Source organism: Rhamphochromis longiceps, linkage group LG5 (assembly GCF_057381845.1).
Source record: "Rhamphochromis longiceps isolate RC_006_pf linkage group LG5, R_longiceps_female_GT1.1, whole genome shotgun sequence".
Classification (NCBI taxonomy): domain Eukaryota; kingdom Metazoa; phylum Chordata; class Actinopteri; order Cichliformes; family Cichlidae; genus Rhamphochromis; species Rhamphochromis longiceps.
In genome coordinates this window covers 2,721,865-2,742,139 of record NC_140561.1, presented here as the reverse complement: position 1 = coordinate 2,742,139, position 20,275 = coordinate 2,721,865, and the positions used below count along the sequence as shown (strand labels likewise).

The window sequence follows — 20,275 nt, the reverse complement described above, 5'->3', positions numbered from 1 at the left end:
ACACATGCAGGGCCTTGGAGTAGGGGTATGTCACCAGGGTGCAGAGGAGGCTACCCCCCTGTCCCCTTCTGGCTGCCTCTGCCTCAATTTTATCCCACAACTTAGACATTCACATTACTCACACTCTCATTACACATACATATAGGATCTTGGGGGTGGGCACGATGCACGGAGTCCAAAGTACCATCAGGGTGTACACCCCACCCCTGGCATCGTTGCCCACCTCTCAATTTTAAATACACGTAGACATTGAGGGCTAGCAGGAGGGACCATGCGCTTACCTGCTGCAGGTAGCTCCAAGCCCTCCTGGGTTTTAAATGCACCTTAGAACACACATGCATCAACACTACAATGAGCGGGTGGAGGGAGGTTTGGAGTCTTCTCTCACCCCCATTCTCTGTGACCTGCTGGAGCAGGGGGGCTAGGACTAGGAGGAGGAGTTGGCCGTCCGACTGCGGTCTGGAGTGTGGAGCCTTCCTGCTGCTGCGGAGTCGGGGCGGTCTGCCTCCCCCCACCGCAGGGAAAAGGGAAACACCACCTGGGTCTGGGTGCAGTTCCCCCCTCCAGGGGCGGGGGCACCTAGACCCGGTTTGTAGAGTACGCTTGGGGAGTGTGATCGTGTGTACAACGTCTCTTTATGTCTGTCTCCACGTTGGTTGAGTGTGGAGTAAGTGCATATGAGAGCATGAGGGTGGGAATGGATGTTTGTATCTGTGTGTGCCTGTATGTCTGTGTCTATATGTCAGGTTGGGTGTCAGGCGCCACCTCTCTGGGGACATCTCAGGCCCTCCAAGGTTTGGAGGCCTATCTCCCCCTACCACCACTTCCCCTGCCAGTGGTGGACCCCCTCAGACATCGGTGCGTTGGTGGTTCTTTGTGTCCGGGGATGGGCGTCCAGGTACACACTGGCTCACTCCTTGGCGGCCGCTTATCGGGGCCTGGAGCCTGGGGCTCGCTCGGGCCACTTCGGAGGTGGGGTGCCCCCGGCCTCTCGGCCTGGGGCTCGGTCACTCAGGCGCAGCTGGCTGCCGGCGGAGCTCACGGGCGCGTCACTGCAACTCCCCCTGGCTTCTGCTCCGCGGCTGCTGAGTGAGCCCTCATCTGGGACTCTCCTCAGCTCTTTCCGGGACAGTGGCGCAGCTGCCCCTCTGTTGGTCTTCCTTGGTCTCTTGTGTTCTGGGGGCCTCTGGATGTCTGGAGTTTTGATCTCCTCCACACCTGCTTCATGCCCTGGAGGACGGGGCTGTGGCCCCCCCACACCCTCTAGCAGATTATTACATGAAGGAACCTTTTAAAAAACAAAAAACAAACGCGTCCATGCTCACAGGTGTACACACGGGTGATCACACCCACAAACTACACCCTTTTTGGCTCCTACCTCAAAGCACACTGTGTTCTGTTGATCTTATGTGCTGCACAATAATGTTTAACATTTAGTATTTACTGTCATATTCCCATATATCATTGTGATGTTGTTTATTCTATTACTCTTGTTCTCTTCTGCTTGCTTTCTTTTTTCTTTCTCAGCAGGTGATCCAGGTGATTGATATATGCATTTTTTTTTCTCTGCCCGTTCTGTTGGTTTTTGTCTTTTGCCCTTCTCCCCCGTCCCTCTTCCCAGCTTTTTCTCTTTCCCTCTTTCTTTCTCCCCTTCTTTCCCCCAGTCAAGTCTGTCCCGTATTCAGTAAGTGAAAATAAAATAAACAATAAAAGGTGAATCAAATGGACCATTACGGCAAGGCTGGGATGGTCAATTTGGTAAAGTAAATCCGTTGGGCATCTTTCTTTGCCTTTAGACAACAATTCTGATGGCAAAAGAGCCAAACGGGACAGGCCAAAAAAAAAAAAAAAAAAAAAAAGTTTGGAGTCTGCATCTTGGGTCCTATCCCTGTCCGCACACAGCCGTCACCTAACAACGCACTCACATAAGCTCAGCGATTCTCTGCGCGATCAACCTCTCACATGTTTAAGCTGCGGGAGATTTCACTTGTCATGTTTGCATAGTAAGCTAACGATTGATAAGATGATGTCAGAGGAATTGGTGCACAAATTATCATCACTCACCAACAGTGTTGGTCAAGTTACTTGAAAAAAGTAATCAGTAACTAATTACTGATTACTTCCCCAAAAAGTAATCCCATTACTTTACTGATTACTTATTTTCAAAAGTAATTAATTACTTAGTTACTTAGTTACTTTTTAAAAAAACGATTTACAACCTGAATAGGTGATAAAGCGATAGATCTTTCAGCCCAATTCTACTTTTTCTGCATAATCCATCATACAAAATGTAATCAAATGGAAAAGTCTCTTTTAAAAACTTGTTTTATTAGTTTTAATCTTTTAACTTTATGCATCAAGCAAAAATTTAATTATATGCAACATTCTCTGACTTGAATAAATTAGTTTAACATTTAAACCCATTTTCTGCACATTCCAGCACATAAAATAAAATATTTTTTGTGTTTACACTCACTCTTTCAAATAGATGCAAGTAAAACACAGCAGAAAATAAATAAAGTCAAAGACTCAGCGGTCCTTTTGCTCTATTTTCACCTGTAAAGCAGCAGTGGGGTAGGCGGAGGTTTACCCTGGTGCAGGTGTGCCGCGGTCAGTGGAAGAATCCGCGAGTTTCTCTGTGAGTTTCCCATCACGTCGTAGCTACTCGGTGCTTGCTTGGAAGTTTAGGGGTTTTTTCGCTGTAAAAAGAAGTTTTCTTCCCATGCAAAGCGGACACTAATGTTTTTGTCACTTTTTATGGAATCAAACTCAAAGTAAGGTCAGCACTTCCACGCTTTAAACGCTGCACGCTCATACTCTCTCCCACAATCGATATGTGATCCATTGTTGATCTGCACACAGCTGTTGTCACCAATGGCGCACTCGCTTACGTCACTGTCGTGAGACATTCTCGCAAAAAATCACGGTTTTAGTAACGCAGTAACGCAGCGTTCCTACGGGAAAGTAACGGTAATCTAATTACCGTTTTTGCAATAGTAATCCCTTACTTTACTCGTTACTTGAAAAAAGTAATCGGATTACAGTAACGCGTTACAAGTAACGGGGGAGGTTCAATTTGCCATGTTGGAAGGAGAGCTCAACTTCTGTCTCGCTAGCTTGCCCTGCGCTCAGTGAATCTGCGTTCGACTACTCTTGTATTGTGTGAATGGGTGGATGACTGGATATGTAAAGCGCTTTGGGTTCCTTAGGGACTAGTAAAAGCGCTATATAAATACAGGCCATTTATTTACCATTTACTCCGCCTAGGCTGCACTGTGGAGCGCAGATCCACTGAGCGCTCAACACAGACAGCATCGTCAGAAGGAAAGTTGATAAAATAAATTAAAAATTTTGTATTGTACATACATATGTGTACCGAACCGAAAGCACTGTATCGAACGGTTCAATATCGATACGAGTATCGTTGCACCCTTAATGAATATATATATATACAGACATATATATACATATATCTCCATCCTTCCATCCATCCATCCATTCGCTTTCGCTTATCCTTTATACATCTATATCTATATATCTATATATCTCTATATATATATATCTATATATATATAGATATATATATATATATTATATATATATATATATATATATATATATATATATATATATAGAGAGAGAGAGAGAGAGAGACAGAGAGACAGAGAGAGAGATTTTTTTACTGGATAAGTTACTGCTGAATGTATTTTAGCAGTTGCTGTCCATGCATAACGTAAATGCTTTAAAAGGATCTCTTTATCAATAACCTCTGCATGTTTGTGTTGTAGGTGGTGATAATGGAAGTGCAGGGTCTGAGGTCTTTGGCTCCAAACAGGATTGTTTACTGCACCATGGAGGTTGAGGGAGGACATAAACTGCAGACAGATCAGGCTGAGGCCTCAAAACCCATGTATGTAAAGAATGAGCACACACACACACACACACACACACACACACACACACACACACACACACACACACACACACACACACACACACACACACACACACACAATGAATAGACATGGAAAAAAGAAAAGAAAAACAGGACCTCCATTACACTAAACACACTTTTTGGGCATTATGACTAATGTCATCATCATCATCAACACATCAAGACAAGCACATCAATTCAGGGTGTATTTCATTACAACTCATTATGGCCATTATGGCATTGTGGCCTTAACGCCCACTCACATCCTGGGCTCACCTGAAACTCTGGCTGATTGGGACCCACACCCAGTTGGCTCAGGCGATTAGAGGATCATGTGTGGGGGGAAACTCCCACTAGGTTTAAATCTGGGACTCTCCACCATTTGACCTTAGAACTGAAGAAGCTTCTCGGATGAGAGGTGAAAGTTTCTTCAAGCAACTTAAAGAAGTCCAGACGCTTTTCTTTGCAAGCTCCTTTGACTACGATGACCTGGATGACTGAGAACCTTCACAGACAACCTCATTATTATATTCACTAGTCATAGCTAACACTTAACTAAACCATATATTTTCTTAATCCTAATAATATGATTTATCTTATGGAGACTTGGACGTTTTTGTCTGTGTTTGCGTTTGTGTCTGTCTGTGGTGTATGGCTGTGTAGTGAATTGCAGCTAGAAAAACGTCTTTGTCTGGATATAAATCAACTGACTCAGGAACGTTACAGTCAGAGAGGTATGTTCTGATCACAATAAAGCTGCCTGTTGACATACAGCTTATCAACCGTAATGATGGCTTTGGAGCCTCTTTGAATGAACTTTATATGGATTGGGAACAGGACCTTCGTCATTCCACGATTTCTTTGGGAAACAGGTACTTAACACTGAAGTCCATTCCCCTCAGCTCCTGGCTATGGCTCTTCACATTCCCTCAGTGAGAGTTTTGTCATGGACTGCAGTGGGAGATTGTGGAGTTGCAGAAGGGAAGTAGTTCAGGTGAAACAGTTCAGGTGGCCTGCTGCGGATCCAGCAGCGACATTGCAGCTCTGGTGGCCTGCCGCGGGTCTGGTGGCGGCAACATGGCATAGAAGGTGACCTGGGATGTGGATGGGCAGGCCGTCCTGGATGTGGATGTGGCAGAAGAATCACTGGCAGTTTGGCAGATGGCTGGCACACAGGGCCAGACGAAGCAGGACCAGGTGGTGTGATGTCCTCAGGTGCAGGCAGCTCACAGACCCCTAGTGCGAGCAGCGCAGGTCCTTCTGGCATGCAGACCTCCGACTCGGGCAGAGCGGGTCCCTCCAGCGTGTAGACCTCGGACTCGGGCAGATCAGATGCAGGCGATGCAGCAACCTCCAGCTCAGACTGAGCAGGTCCAGGCGACAGCGTAGCAGCTGCAGATGGTGGAGTAGAGAGTGGTGTGGCAGCTGCAGATGGTGGAGCAGAGGGTGGAACACCAGGCTTTACAATCTCTAAGAGGTCCAGAGGTGCCAGAGGCCATAAGTTCAGCCTCTGGGGAAGCCCTGGGCAGAATCTCCATCTCCATGTGGCCTGACCGGACCAAAAAGTCACCTGGCTCTGCGTGCTGTGTGCTCTGAGCTCCCCAACTCTGGAACAACAGACTCAGAGTTAACATTTTTGAAGTACACTGATGGCTGAATAAGTTCACTTGATTTCTCTGCAGAGGACAGAGGTAACAAAGTTGGGAGTTCTGGTTGCAAACTCTCTGGAGGTCCAGAGCCAGCTACGGGCCCATGTTCCATGCTCACAAATCTGCGTCATCTCTTCACAGCATTCTGGCAGGTTAGAGCCCGCTGAGTCCATTGTGGCTGGATTAGTCTGTCACGGACTGCGGTGGCAGACCATGAAGTTCCAGGAAAGAACTAGGACCCAAACAGAGGACTCTGATGAAGAACAGCGATTTTATTTACAATGAAATGTAAAATAACTATTTATGAAACTCAGCACTGTGGTTCCTGTGGCGATTCTCCCTGAATCCCCACATAGTGCCTGTGTTTGTAAATCGTAAAAGGTGACAACTCGAAAAACACCCAGGCTCTGCTCCAGTGAAAACACCGCTCTGCTCCCGATTCCTAGTGTAGACAAACAGAACACTCTGATGACTCGGCAATCTCCTGATAGCTAGGGTTTTTCAAATATCAAAGTTATCCACGGCTGTACAAATGGGGTTAACTCAATTATCGACCACCAACTGAAGCCCAGCCACACTGTTAAACAGCGCAGCTCCTGGTGAAGGCAATCAGCTACAGCTGGCGATGGCTGATGAGCTACAGGTGTGGCTAGCTTCAGTGTGGGAACTCCTCTTGGCCTAATGGTGCCTGTAAACCAGCCTTCCGGACACACACACACACACACACACACACACACACACACACACACACACACACACACACACACACACACACACACACACAGAATGGTCCCTCATTCAGAGAAAATATTACACGTATTGAGCTGAGTAGGGACGCAGTTTGTCCCGTACTTTAGCTAGAATGGAAAAAGACACAAAGCTGGATTTATTCTGTGTGTTTACGCTGCACAGCTGCCTCTTCTTCTCTCATTCTCTCCCCCTCCTTCTCCTGTTGCTACTTCAATCATGAAACTGGATTGAAACCAGATCCTTTTCTATGTAGCTGACAACTGGTACCGTAACTGTGCAGGGGCGAGTCTAGCAGTTTTGCCAGGGGGCCAGGTAGGGCATTAACAGGGAGAGGGGGGCACAAAGAAATACTTTTCTTTCTTATTCTCATTTAAAATGTCTCGCTTTAATTAAATAATTATCTGAATCTTGCGAACAAAGTTTTTATTTGAGGTAAAATGTATAGAAATCATACATATACCAACAAGACTGTACATCACTGTCACAACAGCATTTGTTTTCATTCAAAGGCTTTATGGCTTTAATACCTGGTGGGCCGGTCTGTAGTCAAAATGCCCGGGCCGATTTTTTTTGTCCCAGTCCAGCCCCGCAGGTTAACCCTCTCAAGGCAGGCGTTGCCGATTTGCAACAGTTAAAAACCAACAACCTGATTACTCTACATACATATTTTATGAGTTTGTTTTACTCAGAAGTACCACTGCAGGTACCGCTAGGACTTGTGCATTAGCAACAAAAAGTTAAATTTGAGCCTGAGAGGGTTAATACTAGCAGTGTCACCATGCCAGCTGACTGTATTTCATCATCAGCCAGTGTTGTTCTTTATCAATATTACCAAAGTTTATCATAACGCAGCATAGAAAGTATTTACTTGCTTTCAGGTATCATTCAAATGTTAGTCTTTTCAGTTGTTTCCCCACTTTTTTCCTGTTTCAAAATCAAACACCAGTTTGTGAGAAGATTATCTTCTTTTTTTAACAGGCAGATAAAGTTTTACATTGGCATTGGCTAATTTGCCAATTGTATGTTAAAAATTTTCGTATTTCAATATTCAAAAATGTTTTTGCCCAAAACATATGTGCACTATATGTCAGTAAAAATACTATGCAAATATTGCTGTCCTTGAATGCTGAGTAAACACTGACAGAGCACTGATTGTATCTCTTGTACTTTATCAATGCAGTATCTAAAAACTTTGCACCATAGTGGATAAAATCTCATTCTAATAAGAGTTAAAAGCGCATTCGGTTATTATGTTTATAGGGTTATTGAATTATGGTTAACGGTTGGTAGAATTTTTTTTAACATTACATCTGGAGTGATACATGTCCTGCTGTCAGGCCTGCAGGTATCAGGCTGTTGTTCTCCTTCATCTCATAGTGGACAGAAATTATTTTTTGGAGTGGCACAAATAATTTGTGTGGCATCAGATTTGATGCTGAACAGCTGATTGTTCTGTAAATAGTTTGAAATGTTGATTTAAAAACGCCTTGGCTGCATTTTGAGGTATTGGTATTGAGTGAAGGTGATCGGTGGGGGAGGGGTGTCAGGACTCTCACAGGAGGCAACAGCGCCATGTGAAGAGAGAGGCTGGCACAGTGGTGTGGCTCTGGATTCCAGGCTGACTACAGGTGAGGTTGTGGGGGTGGGAGCAGACACTGTGGTGTCGAATCTATTGAAAAACAGATTCAACTCGTAGGCTCTATAGGGCTTTGGAGTTGACGTCACGCCGCAATGCACTGTGGGAGCGCAGCTCCATTTTCGGGGTCTACGAATCAAAACAAACACACTGTGTTGGAACGACGACAAGAAACATGCTTAAAAGCAGCTCAAAAGAAAACGGACGGTATAGAGACCGATTGCGTCCAGAGGTGAAGCAGCGGTACTTGAAAAAAATAGAGTGCATCGCAAATCTGGACCCATTTGAAATACGGCAGTGGAGTAAAGACCCAGACGACTTACCGCCACTGTCCTACCCCGATATCTTCACGTATCTTGTTTGTGGAGTAAGCACTTACACAGCAAACCAGTTTCGTAATTACAAGTCACTGGAGGCGCACATCCAATTTACAAATGGCTGGGTGCAAGATTTGGCTATTTTCAAGCCGCCAAACTCTGAGTACGTCGTCAAAGTAAGTCAGCTGGAGTGCATCGAGTGAAATAGCCATTTTCCACCCCCCACCATAATTAATGTTACACATTTATCATTGAACTGCTAAAATATCGTTATCATATTATATGCCCGTAATTGTAAAGTACATGCAAGTTAACACATTGATAATCGGGTAAATTATTAACGCCAATTTGTGTCCTTCCTGTCTGATTTCATTTATTGTCTTTACATCAACCAATCAAGTCACTCCATTCTATGTTTGATCGCAATTTCTATAACTTCCGAGACCACCAACGATGATATTATTCAGCTATAAAGTGTGATGTGAACATATTTAGAACTTACCGGAATGAAAATGTCTTGAGCACACCAACTGATATCTGGAGACGTAACAGAACTTGATATCAGCTCGTCTCACGGCTGCTATCCAGGCTAGACGCCTTCGTTTGGTAATATCCGATACATGAGCTCCTTCATGTTGCTTCCAGGTTGGGAAAGCATAAAAAGACAATCCAAACTTATTCCCGTGCCGGTCGTAAGATCGAACATTGCAGCCGACCACACAGCAAGTACGAACCATGGCTATGCTTTCGCTCCTTACTTAGACCCCCAAAATGGCGGATCGGGCCAAAATCCTTTCCACGCCCACCCCCGTGACATCACGCTCCAAAGCCCTATTCTCACCTCCCTCAGCTCCCCTGCTGTTGGTTGGCCTGAATCCAGTGATGGTCTTCATGCCCCTCCACACCTCTCTCATGCTGTTCTGCTGGAGTGGAAACTCCAGCAAATGAGGAGACTTCACTCAGGCAAGTCTGCTGGACCAGACGGAGTGAGTCCCCTCGTCCTCAAGACCTGTGCCCCCCAGCTGTGTGGAGTCTTTCATAAACTGTTTATGCTGAGTCTGAGTCTGCAGAGGGTCCCAGTGATGTGGAAGACATCATGCCTCGTCCCTGTACCAAAGACGCCACGTCCCAGTGGCCCCCAGGATTACAGGCCCGTGGCACTGACCTCCCACATCATGAAGACCCTGGAAAGGCTCATCCTGGACCAGCTGCGACCCATAGTAAGACCACATCTGGATCCCCTTCAGCAAAAACTTTGTTGTTTGCAAAACTCAGTTACTTTTTTGAAGAAGTAACTATATAATTAATTGCCCAACATTGGTCATTATAGTACTTTGCAGGCAGAGAGTTACAGGACTCTCTCCCAGACCACAGACTCATACTCATAATACAAGTCAGAACAAAAAATAATAATAATAATAATAAAGTTGTGTTTTCAGAATTAGAGTTAGGGTCGGAGGCTTGAAGCGAGGAGGAGGTATAAACCGTGTCTGCCGTCTATCGTAATGGGAAATGTGCGATCGTTATCGAATAAAATCGACGAGCTCTCAGCACTGGTACGGAGTCAGAGGGAATACTGAGAGTGTAGCCTTTATTGTAATCTCGGGTGACTTCAACCATGTATCACTGGACAATACACCAACATTCAGACAATATGTGGACTGTCCGACCAGAGGAGAAAAAATTCTAGATGCTAATGTCAAGGATGCATACAGCTCCTCCTCCCTCCCCCCACTTGGTAGGTCAGATCATAACCTGATTTACCTCACCCCCCGCTATGTGCCAATTGTGAGGAGGGAACCTGTGACCACCAGGACTGTCAGGAGGTGGTCAGAGGAGGCAATAGCGGAACTACAGGGCTGTTTCGAGGTGACCGATTGGGAAACACTCTGTGAGCCTCACGCCGAGGACATCAATGGGCTTACTGAGTGTATCACAGACTACATAACTTTCTGCACCGACTCCATTGTTCCAGCTCAGACTGTTCATTGTTACCCAAATAACAAGCCGTGGGTGACTAAGGACATCAAAGCCCTCCTCAACAACAAGAAGAGGGCTTTCAGAGGGGGCAACAAAGAGGAGGTGAGGAAGATTCAGGTGTTACTAAAGGACAAGATCAGAGAGGCTAAGGACAATTACAGGAGGAAGCTGGAGTGGAAACTCCAGCAGAACAGCATGAGAGAGGTGTGGAGGGGCATGAAGACCATCACTGGATTCAGGCCAACCAACAGCAGGGGAGCTGAGGGAGGTGAGAACAGAGCCGACGAGTTGAATCTGTTTTTCAATAGATTCGACACCACAGTGTCTGCTCCCACCCCCACAACCTCACCTGTAGTCAGCCTGGAATCCAGAGCCACACCACTGTGCCAGCCTCTCTCTTCACATGTTGCCTCCTGTGAGATTCCTGACACCCCTCCCCCACCCATCACCTTCACTCAATACCAGGTTGAGATGCAAATGAGGAGACTTCACTCAGGCAAGTCTGCTGGACCAGACGGAGTGAGTCCCCTTGTCCTCAAGACCTGTGCCCCCCAGCTGTGTGGAGTCTTTCATAAACTGTTTATGCTGAGTCTGAGTCTGCAGAGGGTCCCAGTGATGTGGAAGACATCATGCCTCGTCCCTGTACCAAAGACGCCACGTCCCAGTGGCCCCCAGGATTACAGGCCTGTGGCACTGACCTCCCACATCATGAAGACCCTGGAAAGGCTCATCCTGGACCAGCTGCGACCCATAGTAAGACCACACCTGGATCCCCTTCAGTTCGCTTATCAGCCTCGTCTCGGAACAGAGGACGCCATCATCTACCTGCTCAATCGTGTCTACACCCATCTGGACCAGCCGGCGAGCACTGTGAGGGTCATGTTTTTTGACTTTTCCAGTGCTTTCAACACCATCAGGCCGACCCTCCTGGGTGATAAGTTAGCAGCGATGCAGGTGGATGCTTCTCTGGTGTCCTGGATTGTTGATTACCTGACAGGAAGACCACAATATGTACGTCTCCCACAGTGTGTGTCTGACAAGGTGATCAGCAACACAGGGGCACACAAGTATGCAATGTCTTCTGATGATACTGCCAAAGGGAAGCATGTATAATGTAAACAGAATTGGTCCTAGCCCTGAACCCTGTGGAACTCCATAATTAACCTCAGTGTGTGAAGAAGACTCTCCTTTTGCGTGAACAAATTTGAGTATATTAGATAGATATAGTTAATAATACAAAGAATACAAAGAAAACGAGGAAAACCCCAACAACCATATGACCCACTATTAGCACACGCTTTAGCAAAAGTAGGAAGGAAAAACTCCCTTTTAAGAGAAAGAAACCTCCAGCAGAACCAGGCTCAGGGAGGGGCGGGGCCATCTCCTTTCACTCGGTTGAGGAGTGAAAGGAAGACGAAGACAATGAAAGCATGTGACAAAAACTTGACTGTCACATTACAGTATAGTGACAGTCAAGTGACTGTGTGACTGTGACAGCCTGTTAGAGCTGTGTTTTGCACTGTTGTTACATTTTGAGTACATTACGCTATGAAAGTTTCTATTGTTGTACCTCCCATAGTCCAAAAGCACCCATCTCCCTGCTTCTCACCAGCAAACATAGACTTACACAACTTTCAAGGCTTAACTGGTAGTTCAGGAGTCATAATAATGTTTAACAGTCTTTCTTTGTTTATATGTGGTTGTGTCTATATTTGTGTTGGTGTGCAGTTGGGGTACCCAGGGCGACTTCACCACCACTCAGCCACTGCCTGCTGTGAAGGTGAAGCTGTATACTGAGAGCACAGGAGTGTTAGCTCTGGAAGATAAGGAGCTGGGGAGGGTAAGAAATCATTCTGCTTCATTTTGGTCACTTTGCCTTTGTATAACTTGTATACAACATATACATTAATGGTGGGAACACTCCCAGGTTGTTCTCCACCCGACTCCCAACAGTCCTAAGCAGTCTGAACTCCATAAGATGACAGTGTGTAAAGGCTGCTCAGACAGTGACCTCAAGATCAAACTGGCCATTCGCATGGACAAACCACAGAACATGAAGCATTGTGGGTAAGTTACTGTGAGATTAAACATTCTTGTGGCAATATAAAGCTACTTGAGTTATCATGGTTCAGTGTAAAACTGTAGCTGCTTTAAAATAGTTACTGTTTTAGTTTGTACATCAGAATAATTTCAGCAGACCGGTTCTGGAAAAGCTATTAAGGAGAAATGTGATCTCTCCTTTTAGTCTCTATCAGTATTTTGGATAAAGTGTAAGTTTTTCAGGGAGTTTTTCAGTTTTTAGAGCAATAAAGTACAAAAGAATGAGTATATAGAAATATAAAATACATGGGCTAAGTGGGTTCTGAGACAGGATGCTTCCAATTTTGACAATATTGCGCCTATAAAGAAAGCAGTCAAGATTTGTTTAATGTACAAGTTAAAGGCAAAGTCCTTGTTAAAATGACTCCAATTTCCTTACAATAGTACTGGAGGCAAAGATAGAGTACAGCAAGCTTTTAGTTATTAAGAGATGTACTCGCCACTTCTGACTACAAATCACAGGAAACATTGTTTATTGGAGTATTTTTTCTCAGTTAGTCATGAGTTACTTCACACAAGGTGGGATTTTTTTTAGCAAATCCTATATTTCCCACCTTGAGATGCGTTGTCAGGTGTTTACCGCAGCCACCTTTAGTGTCTGCTCTTCTATTATATCTTTCTTGTTCAATTTAAGATCTACTGTGATTTCCATAGGCAAAATTACAACATTTTTTCTTAGTGTTCAAATACTGATGAAGATGAGTGTATTAAGAGCTTATTGAATGAGAGGCTTTGCTAAACATCAAATTACCCAAAGGTATTTAAATAGAAAACGTAAATAGAAGAAGTTCTAAGTTTAAAAACTTGGGAAACAGAAATGTATTGTTAATTAATTTATTGTTAATTTTATATTTTTAAAACGTGCCGGAGGTAAGCATTTGGATCTGTTACGTCACATGCTGAAGTGTAACTTCCCTAATATTGATGGTTATTTCATTATTTCTAAGTCTTTACAACCCAATTTTATGATTATTTTTTAAATAACCAACATGTGAATACATAGATAACTGTATATCTGATCTTAATCAGGTGGTAAAATGTTAATTCTAAATAACCCTTGTAGAGTTAATTTAGAGTGTGATACACTTAATATTTGGGTGTGTAATTGATGAGCCACTAGGGTGCTTTGTCCAAAAGATAATCTTTTGCTTCCCTCTTGTGGTTACTGGTTATTGCTACCACTGAATGTGACTATGTGCAGATCCACACAGGACCTGAAATATCACACTCTATTATGACCCCCATTAGAAATAAAAACTTTCAGGCTGAAATTACTTGAATGTGCTATGAGCCCAAACTAGTTAGCCTTAAACCATTTAAGTTTTTGTACAACGTGAATTTGTATCAACGCAGAAACCGATGAAGTAGAAAAACTAAGTTTACTTTACTCAAAATCATTAATTCACATAAATTATTTATTTCCTGGAGTCTAATTTTTAAAAAATAGCTAAAACTTAAAGACAATTATTTCTCGCTACTTAAATTTATTTATCTATTACTACTGTTGTATCTTGTACTCTAATTATAGTATTTTAGTTGCAGTTACTGTATTAAAACCGCTCATTCAAATTCTGCCTTTTAGTTTTGTTTAATCTTTCATATAATTTTAATTAAAGAAAAAAATATTTCAATTTGTTATAAAAAGTGTATTAGTAAAAAAAAAATAAAAAAAAAGGCAATGAAAACAAGTTCACTCAAAAAGAAAAAATGAAACGTTGACTTTAATTAAAATTATTTTGTCAACAGGTTCCACGAAATTGTATTGTGTTAGTTTAAAGCAAAAATCTTTAGGTAATTTAATTTTAAAAAACTACTTAGGATTAACAAGAGATATATAAGACTGCCTAAATCAAGTTATGTTGTATCAACATAAATTATATATTTTCAGGTTAGATAGTTTAGATTAGTTTTTTTAAACACATCTCTCTTATTTGTAGCAGTAAAATGTTTAAGTTAGATTAATTCAAATATTATATTTTCAGCTACCTTGTGCTTTACTAATTAGTTTTACATAAATCTATTTTGTCAACAGGATCCACACAAATGAATTAAGTACATCCAACTTATTTTTTTAAAATTTCCTTTATTGCCAACATATCCTGAAGGTCAACCTTCAGGACAACATTCCCTCTAAGCTGCGCGCGTGCGCAATTGCGCACTGCTGGCACGTCTCTGCGCACAGAAAATCTGCGTTGCACACAAAAAAAAAATCTAACCTGAATTGAAATTAAAATAAATACGTTAACAATTCTGTTTTGCAGTGTTAGTCAGTGACTGGCTGCTCCTGTATGTGTTTAGAACGATGCCACCTTATCCCATAGTCCAGCCAATCACGCGATTCACATTCGTATATCAACGTGGTTGACAGCCTATGACAGCGTCCTTATGTGCCGACACCGGTGTTTTAGCGAGCAAAGCGTCTGATGAGGAGTTAAGCCACGTTAATGACAACGTGTACAACCATTGGAGATGTGAGCAGGACAGACGGAACAACTGTGAGGACTTTATACCAGTTTTTAAATTGTGTTGATCGGCCACGTAAAACCAGAGTTATGATAAAATATCTGCAATGTTTGGTTTTCTTCCTGAATACTGCCGTTGTTCATATTTACTGCGGGAAGAAACGGTAAAAATGGCATTTTATAAGGAAAACGCTCAAAAGCCTGTGAGCAAAAACAGCCCCCCTCCCTCAGCCTTTCCTATTGGTGGAAAAATGTACCATGTCGACCAATCAAAAAATGATATGGCAACATGGCATTTAGTCGTTTAGGAAGGGGGAAGTTTTAGGAGTGACGGCGTGTTTGAGATGTGAGAGATTTGAGACGTTTAGCGTGTTTGGAGTCTAAAGTTAGTGTGTTGTCTTGTGTAGTTAGTGTGTAGTTAGTGTGTAGTTAGTGTGTAGTGTAGTCAATAGTTTTGTTGTGTGTCAGAACAATGAGGCGCCTGCTGAGTGTTACAGGTGTTACAGCAGTGATACATCTGCTGCTGTCAGGCCTGCAGGTATCAGGCTGTTGTTCTCCTTCATCTCATAGTGGACAGAAATTATTCTTTGAAGCAGCTCAAATAATTTGATGCAGAGCAGCTGATTGTTCTGTAAATAGTTTGAAATGTTTGTTTAAAAACACTTTGGCTGCTTGTTCAGGTAAACAGCTGCAAAAAACTTTGTTTGCATAACTCAGTTACTTTTTTGAAGAAGTAACTATATAATTAATTGCCCAACATTGGTCATTATAGTATTTTGCAGACAGAGAGTTACAGACTCTCTCCCAGACCACAGACTCATAATACAAGTCAGAGCTTTATTAAAAAAGAAAGAAAGAAAGTTGTGTTTTTAAAATTGGAGTTCAAGTTATTTTTACTTCCATGTTAGTGTTAGTTAGTGTGTTAACATACTACACAGGTCATGAAACAGATTTTTTTACATTTTCATTGTAAGTGGGCTAAAGCAGTTAATTAAAAGTAGTCTGTATGCTGTAATTTGATTATTTTAATAAACCATGTAAATTGGATGGATTAGATGCTGGCGTGACCACAGTGCACACGCCTGATGTCACTCACAGTGGTCCAAGGGACGCTCAGGGAGTTTGTGTGTTCGCTCAGACACATGAAACATTAGAGGGAACATTGCTTCAGGATCAATAAAGTTTTATTGAACTGAATTGACATTCAGTGAGCATTTGTGTAAACCAAGTCCAAAACAAAACACAACGGCTCATTAGTGTGTGAATGGGTGGATGACTGGATATATAAAGCACTTTGGGGTCCTTAGGGACTAATAAAGCGCTATATAAATACAGGTCACTTACCATTATGGTTAGTAACTAACACTATGTAGACAGATGCAACATCAAGACTTTCAATTAAATGTCTAATGTCTGTAGAAGAAAAAACATTGAAGACCAGATAACACATTGATAAGATGACACCTGAGTTATGCACATGTGATGCTAGTAAGGTCTGTGGAGTGCTTTTTTTTTAAGTGTCTAAAATGGATAGCAACGTTGCTATTTGCAATGATTGCTTAGGGTCAGTCCAGTAACACAACGCCAATGAAGTGCTTTCCTTTAACAGTGAAAAGTGAAGCGTCCACCTCAACCGCCACAATTAAAAAAAAAAAAAAATTTAATAATAACAATAAAAAATAATGCACTGATATTAGCAATCAAACAAAATTATATTACCATCCCAAATAAAACTTTAATAAAACATGCCAACATTATGGTCTAACAATAAAACAGGTTGTCAGCTTTCAGTTTTTTGCAGCAGCACAACGGTAACCATTTAACACTTGCCACTGTCAACAGTTCTTTTACCAGTGTATGGGCAAAAACTTGAATTGCAAACATTTTAACATGGAAACAATTGTTTGTCTTTAATAGTCCGCAAAATATACATTGCATTCGTAACTTACCCTTATTTTTAGCATGTATTGCAATTACCTTTACAATGCACACAATTAAGAGGGGACGGCAGTAAAAACTCCGGACCTGTGACATCATCAAGTACGCTGGTGTTCCAATTGTACAAATCGTAAAACAAAGTCTGTACTCCCGTGCGTTCGGGAGTACAGACTCGCATACTTGAGAATTGAGAAAGGGCCTTAGTTTTTCTAATTTAAAACAAGTTTATCAGCGTTTTTGCATAAAAAGTACTGGTAACTTATTTAAATCGAGTTCTAATAACAAATTGATAAAAACTGAGCTCAGCCTATTTAATATTTTTAATTAAACACAATATTACATTTTACAGTGTAGAAGCAATTATCACCAGGTCTGTCGACCTCCTTTGTCTGTCCACTCATGTGTCGTGAATAATTTTATTTAAAAATTTGAGTGTGTGATTTAACAAACTCTAATTTATAACTATGTTGAAACATGCTTTATTTACAGACCATTTTTATATAATACAGATTACTGACAGCGCATAACAATGTTGTCACAGTGGCTTTCACCCTCGACTTTTTAGATTTTAAATGTCACTTCTTGCTATCCTATCCTATTCGATAATTGAGACTCTTGGATTACAGTAGAGGAATCCCAAGAAAGCAAATGAAAAAAACAACCCCTTGAAAAAATAACCCCATGAACGCCTGTAGCTAATCCCTTAATAAAATAAACAAAAACAATAAACAATAAAAATGTTTCTTACACATTCCACAAAAATAAGCATGTTAACATATAAGCAGTTAATAGTTGTTGACAATAGCCTGAGATAAACAGGCACACTAAATCTCATCCCTTGTAATATTATGTTTCACCTTAAGCCCAGGTTTGCTCTGTGAGGGGCTTACTTCATCTGTTACCAAAAATCTCGAACACAGTGTATTAGGGATGGGTACCGGTATCGGATAAAACCTAAACGATACCCATCCCTACAGTGTATAACTATACACACCAACTGTCCAGTGGTCTCACGGTTCCCGTGTTAGGATGGCAAGGTTTGGCAGGATGAAAGCAGACATATCTAACTTGTCCAGGATCCAGTAAAACTAATGTAGCACAAGCATACGCAAACTATATAACATGTCTCGTAAGACAAACGCAAAATATAACCATGCTCAACATGTAGATACTACACAACATAGTCAAAGAAAAAAGTGGTCTTACCTCTCAAAGAAACAGCAGCTTGGCGCCATGGTTGACGGTTGAATGAGGCAAGCTTGATGTGACACGAAGAACTCAAACATATATATGTTAATGGGCTGGTTAAATTTTATTTATAACTTTTTCTTCAAAAACAGTTGTAAATAATGCTGGGCTTACACTGTGCGATTTTTTCAGTCGCGCGATTCAGCTCCTGCTCAAACTGTACGATTGACTCGCAGGGGTTAGAAGTTCATAGGTCACGATGCAGGGTCTCACACTATACCGCCCGATGCTCTGATGCGACCTGAGTGCTCACACTGTGCGTCCATAACATTAAGGTTATAACAGAAATTCTGTCGCTCGCTCTCCCTCTCTGTCTTTCACTCACACAGACACACCGCCACCACCAACTTTGCTAAATTGCTAATGAAAAACATGATCAGCTGTGATTGAGCAGCAGTGTAAATCCAACTATTTTCACGGTTGTTGTGGTCGTGATAATTTTGTGAGGCCACATCGAAAAGGCTCGGATGAGCTTTCCAAAGTTCTACAAGTTGTGCCTCCGTCGCTTGTGTCCAGATCACACGCTGCACTGCTGTGCTGCTCCGTCTTTTTCACTGACATTTGTGTTTGCGCGTGCGCAGTGTGACAAACTGCGGTGACACCCTCACGACGGTCGCGAGGATTTGAAATCCTCCCGACCAAGCGATTGATGATCGGGAGCTGGTCGTGAGGTGTTAATCGCGTCTCGTTACCCCACGTATACTACACAATGCACGACGCACGATGAAGGCCAAAACCGGGCCGATCGCCAAAACGGTCGCACGACTCAAAAATCGGCTCAAAATGGGCCAAAAATCGCACAGTGTGAGCCCAGCATAAGACATTCCAGGTTGCAACTAAATAGGCAGGACTGATCACAGCAATTAGTCCCAGCTGCTCTGCCAGCCTTCTGGCATTGCCCACTGAACCCACTGCTCCTCTGCAGACCACACCCCCACCAAACTGTATATAGTGCTTTAAGTTCTCTGGTAGAATACATGGATTTGTCTGCTTTTCTGAGTAGTAAAGTGCTCTGTAAGAACCAGTCAGTTCATCATTTACTATATTTCTCAATAGTACAACTAAATATAGTAAGTAAGACAAAAACAAAACTTTCCTGCAGCAGACTGGTGACTGGGTTTGAATGAATAAGCTCTGCTGGGAAAGATTCAATAGAATGCCATATACAGGTCCCCAACCCTTTTTGTGCCACAGATCGGTTTAATGTTAGACAATATTTTCACGGACCAGCCTTTAAGGTGTTACAGATAAATGCAACAAAATAAAATGATACGACCAAGACAAAAACTGTCGTATTTTGTAAATATAATAATAAACGTGAATTCACTATGTAATTGTGTACCTTTAATAGCAGCGTGCTCCTGAAATGCGCCAACAACACTGAGAGTAACATCCTCCTCTCTGCCCCTTAATGCTCTCTGGTCGCTATGGTAATAAATAAGACGCACAACTACAACACGGGAAAGACCCAGGGAAACCGAGTTGACGATAAAACCCCTGAAAACCATAAATTTCACACCCGGGCCTTAACTCTCGCAGCCCGGTACCAAACGACTCACAGACTGGTACTGGTCCATAGCCCAGGGGTTGGGGACAGCTGATAAACAGGACAGTTGCCCACCCTTTAAAATACAGAATGTAAAGTATAAATATCTGGGGCAAGCACAGAACCAGCCAAGATCAGGCCAGTCTGTCTGGATATTTATTTGCATCCTGATGTGGAAACGTGTCATGAATGCTTTGAGTAAAATCATGATTATTTTGAGCATTTTGGGGGGCTGATGTGTATGCCATTTTATGTGAGTTCTTAACTCCTTGAATCTCTGCAATGCAGGTAGTGATAGCAACATTAGCACAACAATCAGGCACAATCGCCACTTTTATGGGAAATACAGCAGGTTCAAAAGTACCAGATTTCCACTAACATCAGTTCTTACGTGATGCAAAATAAAAAGCACTCGATTAACATTTTTTATGTAATTGATGAAAATGAGGAATATTCATTAAATCTTAAAGGTTTAGAGGGTTAAAGAAGGGATAACAACAATATGGTGACTACAAATGCATGAGGTTGTCTGTTAAAAACAATCTGTGCCTCTGTGGAGAAGGTTGTCTTTCCCTTATACTGTGGAGAAATCTGCCACTAACCCTTGGTTAAAGCATTATGAACATATGAGCAGTGCCTAACCGGTCCAAGAGCTTGTCAACCCAGGCCACGGAATAAGCATCAAACCTCGTTCAGCTGGTGGTACTCCACGCAG

The 20,275-nt window shown here is 42.5% G+C and overlaps 1 protein-coding gene and 1 long non-coding RNA gene across 2 annotated transcripts in view; one reads left to right on the top strand and one right to left on the bottom strand.

The window, feature by feature from the left end:
- LOC146669048 (uncharacterized) overlaps positions 1-9,095 on the bottom strand; it is a 77,556-nt gene extending 68,461 nt beyond the window's left edge. Inside the window, exon 1 of the long non-coding RNA XR_014911668.1 lies at positions 8,789-9,095. This is a non-coding gene — a long non-coding RNA (uncharacterized LOC146669048). The remainder of the gene's footprint in view (positions 1-8,788) is intronic.
- Positions 1-20,275, top strand: part of LOC146669047 (calcium-dependent secretion activator 1-like) — a 337,734-nt gene that overhangs the window by 105,608 nt on the left and 211,851 nt on the right. The window contains exons 6-8 of the mRNA XM_085405453.1: positions 3,789-3,910; positions 11,995-12,106; positions 12,194-12,333. Coding sequence (XP_085261579.1) covers positions 3,789-3,910; positions 11,995-12,106; positions 12,194-12,333 — 374 coding nt within the window. The remainder of the gene's footprint in view (positions 1-3,788; positions 3,911-11,994; positions 12,107-12,193; positions 12,334-20,275) is intronic.